This window comes from Pinus tabuliformis, chromosome 7 (assembly GCF_031772625.1).
Source record: "Pinus tabuliformis cultivar Carrire ecotype Pingquan chromosome 7, CPIR1, whole genome shotgun sequence".
NCBI lineage: Eukaryota > Viridiplantae > Streptophyta > Pinopsida > Pinales > Pinaceae > Pinus > Pinus tabuliformis.
Genome location: NC_142293.1, coordinates 1,583,305,469 through 1,583,310,937, shown reverse-complemented (window position 1 = coordinate 1,583,310,937; position 5,469 = coordinate 1,583,305,469). Strand labels below are relative to the sequence as shown.

Sequence of the window (5,469 nt, the reverse complement as noted above, 5' to 3'; positions counted from 1 at the left end):
TATCTTCTCCAGATCAGCCAGCTAATCCAAGTTCAGAATCCAAGGAGCACCCCTCCCACCCCTCATCTCCCGATGCTCCCTTCGCCCCTACATCTAATCCCACTCCCCTTCCTCCCAGCTTTATTTCCAGCTCTCATTCAGACAAAAGTCCGGCTCTAGATGCTGGCTCTCTCCCCTCCTCCTCCGAGAAACCCGTTCCAGAGCCCAACCAGCAGCCCTCAGCAATGGAGCTAGATGCAGCACTAGCCCTTAGTCTACAGGAAATAGTAGCTGAGGAAGATCAAAGTTTACCTACCAGCATGGAAGAAGATCCAGAGAAGGTCAGCCTAGATGGTCTAGACATCCTCAAATTAGAAACGGCATGCAAGCAGAAAGAGTTCAACTCAATACCCCCTTGGCAAATCGACAGGCTTGAAGGAGTTTTAACCAAAGCACAGCGCAACAAAAATCTGGGCATACAAGCAGGGAGCCCATGGGATGGAAAAAAAATTCTCAAAGAAACTAAGAAAAGAGGGCGCAAAACAGATCTACAAAGGACAATCATAGTAGGCGAACTACTTATGGAATCTGGCAGATTCCCTAAGTTGACGAAGTTTTACAAACCTAAACCCCACTGTTCCCCATGAAGCTCATCTCCTGGAATGTGAGAGGACTCAATAGCCCCTCAAAACACAGAATGATAAAAAATTTGATACAGCAAGAAAAACCTTCCTTAGTTTTTCTTCAAGAAACAAAAAGCAACACTACTGCTATAGAAAGAATCCGCAATAAAGTCTGGGCAGGCAGCTGCTCAGTTTCAGTAGACGCCTCTGGGGCTTCTGGTGGATTGGCTATCTTGTGGAACCCGCAGGTTCTTACTCTCAGCGACTTTCATGCTACCCATTACCTAATCCAAGCATCATTCCATCTTATAGGCACCAACATTCATGGGCACCTCTCAAATGTATATTTTCCGCAGACTCTTCAGCAAAAATTAGAACTTTTGGATACTCTTACCATCCTAAATGCAAACAGGCAGTTCCCCCTATGGATTGGTGGAGGTGATTTCAATATCATCAAGACAATGGAGGAGAAACAGGGAGGCAGAACAAGGCTAGAAAATGACAGCAGCGGACTCAGAGAATTCATTCAAAACAATCAACTAATGGACATTCAAACCTCCAATGGAGTCTTCACATGGACTAACAAGCGCAAGGGTACCCAACACATCGCCTCTAGACTGGATCGGTTTCTCATCTCGGACAACGCCATCCACCTGGGAGGGGACTTTCACGCTTCCATAATGCCACAAGGTGGATCAGATCACTGGCCAATCATGCTACAATGGTCGCGGCCAGGCACAAGAAGTAATAGACCTTTCCGATTTGAAGCCTTCTGGCTTTCACATCCTAACTTCAAAACAGTAGTAAATGAGGCTTGGCAATCATTCATCCTGCCTCCAGGGGCCAAAATGTTCCAATTCCAATGGAAATTAAAAAACTTAAAACAAGTCCTCAAAGTCTGGAATCGCACTCAGTTTGGCAATATTTTTGAGAATCGAAAAAGGCTGGAACAGCAAATGATGGTACTCCAACAAACTCTCATCAGGGATGGTAGGACGGAGGAGCAAGCGCATCAAGAGCAGATTCTCTGGAATCAAATTGAAGACCGCAGGAAGCAAGAGGAAATCCTTTGGAGACAGAAGTCCAGAATCCAATGGCTCAAGGAGGGAGAGAAAAATACAAAATTCTTCCATAGAACTGCAATCCAAAGAAGAATGCATAATAACATAGCATTCATAAATAATCAACAAGGGGAAAGGTTAGAAAAGCATGAAGACATGGAGAAGGAATTCAAAGATTACTTCCAGGAAATTCTTCGGGAGCCTCCTGGAAACAGAGATAACGCCATCAGAAAGATCACGCAGCACATACCCAAAATCATAACGGAGGATCATAACAACAATCTGCTCAAGTCCATTTCACTACAGGAGGTAGAAGAGGCAATAGCCCAACTCAAGGATGGCAAAGCTCCTGGTCCTGATGGATTCACTGCCAATTTCTTCCATGAGTTTTGGGAGCTCATCAAAACAGAGGTTTGGGAATTAGTGGAAGAATCAAGAACTATGCACTGGATTCTACCCTCCCTCAATGCAACTTTCATAGCACTAGTACCCAAAGGAGATGAACCTAATAAGCCTGACAAATACAGACCGATAGCACTCTGCAACGTCATTTACAAGCTCATCTCTAAAGTACTGGCAAACAGGCTCAAACCTCTCCTTCCTCTTCTCATCTCCCCGGAGCAGACAGGGTATGTAGAAGGGCGGCAGATTATGGACGGCATCATCCTATCAAATGAAGTAATACACTCTCTTAAGCTTCTGAAAAAACCAGGTATGCTTCTAAAGCTAGACCTCTCCAAAGCTTTTGATAAACTTAGCTGGAATTACATTCATCAGATGTTATTGGATTTTGGCTTCAATTCCACCTGGACCAGATGGATCTTAAATCTCATTTCCACTCCCAGCTTCTCTACCCTGCACAATGGCTCCCCCTCCTCGCCTTTTCGTCCCTCCCGTGGTATTCGTCAAGGGGACCCCCTTTCTCCCTTCCTTTTTGTCCTCATGGCAGAAGGTTTAAGTCGACTCCTCAAATCAGCCATTTCCTCCCAAGCTCTCAAAGGTATCTCCCTTCATGGTCATAATCCCCTATCCCATCAGCAGTTCGTAGACGACACCATGTTATTTGGTCATCCCTCCTCACAAGAGGCCAAAGCCTTTAAATCTCTGCTCTCTCTTTTCTCAGACGCCTCCGGCACCTCCATCAACGCTTCAAAGTCCCAACTCTTTTTCTTTAATACCCCCGTCACCACTCAAAGGAATATCGCTCGTATTCTGGGGTTCACCATTGCCACGCTCCCTTCTAAGTACCTAGGAGCTCCCTTGCTAGACTCAGCCATCAAACACGCTTCCTGGAGAACTCTCCTTGATAAGCTGGAATCAAGGCTCTCTTCTTGGACCTTCCGCTCTCTAAATATGGCCGGACGACTCATCCTGATCAAATCGATTCTCCAGGCCATGCCTTTGTATCTTTTCTCCATCCTTGCAGCGCCAAAATGGGCTCTCAAAGCTATACGCAATCTTCAGCGAAACTTTCTGTGGGGCTCCTCTGGGCTTAACAGGAAATGGGCTCTTGTCAACTGGAAGGAAGTTTTCCGAACAAAAACAGAAGGCGGGCTTGGACTAAGGGATCCTCTGCAAAGCAACAATACTATGGGAGCTCGTATTTGGTGGAACTGGATTTCCAAACCACATACACCCTGGGCAAAGCTTTGGCAAGAAAAATACGCTCCAGGCAGCCAATGGAATGATCTCATTAGAATCAGCACTACAACACAAGGTTCTCTGATATGGAACGCCGCCAAGCTCCATAGCACCTTCATTCAAGAACACAGTTTTTGGGAAATTCACTCTGGTACCACAGCAAGGTTCTGGGAGGACTCGTGGCAACAACTTCCAAAACTAGCCACTCTCTTCCACAAGCCAATCTGGCAGGTTACCATGCAACAAGCAAATCGAATCCTCGTCCATCAATTCTGGCAGCAGCACACGGTCCAAGACTTCCAAATTTGGAAACCAGCAAGCACTTGGCAACCTGATTGGCATGGGGAAATGTATAAAGACATAGAGCACGAACTAAATTACAGGAGAATCAAATGCTCACAACTGGAGGACAAACTGAGATGGGGTCATACGCCAAAAGGAATGTTCACAACCAAGGAAGCTCACCAGCTTCGCTACTCAGTCTCCCAAACAGAAAAGGATCCACTATGGGAAAGAGTCTGGCAACCAGGCATATGGCCCAAGATCTCCACTTTTTTATGGCTTCTAAGCAAAAGACGCATCCTTACCTGGGATAACCTGCAAAAAAGAGGATTTATTGGCCCATCAAGATGCCCCAACTGCAATCTCCACTCTGAATCCATCAGACATTTAATGGAGACGTGTCCACTAGCAACCCAACTATGGGAGAGAATTGACCACTGTAATAGGAGATCAGAAAATCGAATGGGAGACATCACAGAAACCATTCGTACATGGACAAAGCAACCTTTTAAAAGCCCGCTACTGAACTCGCTGTGGAATCTAATCCCGGGCTTCCTCTACTGGATCCTCTGGAAAGAAAGAAATAGCAGAATCTTCAACAACATCAGCCGGCCAATCGATGCACTGTGGCTCCTCCTGAAACAATATCTTCAAGAAACTTTGGCCATCAGAAACTGGAAGGATTCGGATGCGCCAGACACTCCACAGGAATGCCTCATCCTAAAAGCCTGGAATCTGGATCTATCCTTTCTAGCTCAGATCAAAGCCAATCCAGCCTCTAGCTCTGCCTCGCCCCTCAACTGGTCCCCCCCTGCAACCAACTCATTCAAGTTGAACTTTGATGGGGCTGCTAAGGGTAATCCCGGACCGACGGGATTTGGTGGAATCTTCAGGAGCCACCTGGGCACAACTCTGCATATCTATTACGGATCAATTGGCAAAGACACTAATAATGCAGCTGAGCTGGAAGGACTCTGGAAAGGGATCTGCATTGCAGAACAAAAGAACTTCTTCCCCTTAGAAGTCGAGGGAGACTCGCTTATCCTAATCACAGCAGCGACCAGAATCCAAGCAGGCACTTCCGCAGCTAAGATCGCCTCCAGCTGGAGGTTGCTCAGCAGATTGGAACTACTGGAGGAAAGGCTGAGAAATCCCCGAAGCATCACCTTCAAGCATGTCAGACGAACGGCCAACAAAGTCGCAGACAGACTGGCCAATCAAGGAGTAAACCAGCAACTTCTTCAATTCTCAGGCCCCCTCGAAGAAGCAGATGATCATCAGCTCAAAAAGGAATGCACATCCCTGGTGCATCAGGATCACTCACCCCTGGATGTGGGTGGTTAACAGCTCAATGGTTATGTGGAAGGCGTATCACATGGGCAGGTGTCAGCCCCCATGCGCCACGAGTATTAATGCTGGTCAGGCGAGTTGGGCTCGCACAAGTTCATTTATGAAGACATTAACTTCGTCCATCCGTTGCAAGGTTAACAGTGCCATGGCGCTCCATAAGCGCACTGCTCCCGCGGCTTTGTTGCATTCCTCTGCAGCTCCTTGGATTGCAGCGTTGTGCATTTTTCTGAGTCTCTCTGCTAGCGAACACGGGCACATTAGTGCGCCAGGTTCATATGATCCATCTGATATTCTGTTGTTGTCTCGTTCGGAGCACTCTTCTATTTGCATTCACCCTCTGAACGCTGCAATGCCACGCGAAAGGCCCAGGTTATTGAGCAGACGAGGTGGCTCTGGTGGCCGAGCAGCTTCTCAGCATTCTTCTGAAACTCTAGAACCTGGGCAGAGCAGTCCACCAGTCACAAGAGGCGGAAGAGGTAGGGGTCGTGGAAGAATTTGGAGGGTCGAATGTGAGCATGCTGCTCATCCCACTA

At 47.1% G+C, this 5,469-nt stretch overlaps 1 protein-coding gene across 1 annotated transcript; it reads left to right on the top strand.

Moving 5' to 3' along the window:
* Nucleotides 1-676: 676 nt before the first annotated feature.
* Nucleotides 677-4,930, top strand: LOC149254136 (uncharacterized). The gene is made up of 2 exons (XM_089454695.1): nucleotides 677-2,375; nucleotides 3,090-4,930. The coding sequence occupies exons 1-2, from the start codon at nucleotides 677-679 to the stop codon at nucleotides 4,928-4,930; spliced, it is 3,540 nt and encodes a 1,179-aa protein (XP_089310821.1).
* Nucleotides 4,931-5,469: the final 539 nt, after the last annotated feature.

What these genes read in the sequence shown, in the direction of transcription:
- LOC149254136 (XM_089454695.1), top strand. Translation starts at nt 677, where the DNA reads ATGATAAAAAATTTGATACAGCAAGAAAAACCTTCCTTAGTTTTTCTT. An exon ending in TAAGCTTCTGAAAAAACCAG is followed by an intron (nt 2,376 to 3,089) that starts GTATGCTTCTAA and finishes CCATCCTTGCAG; the next exon opens with CGCCAAAATGGGCTCTCAAA.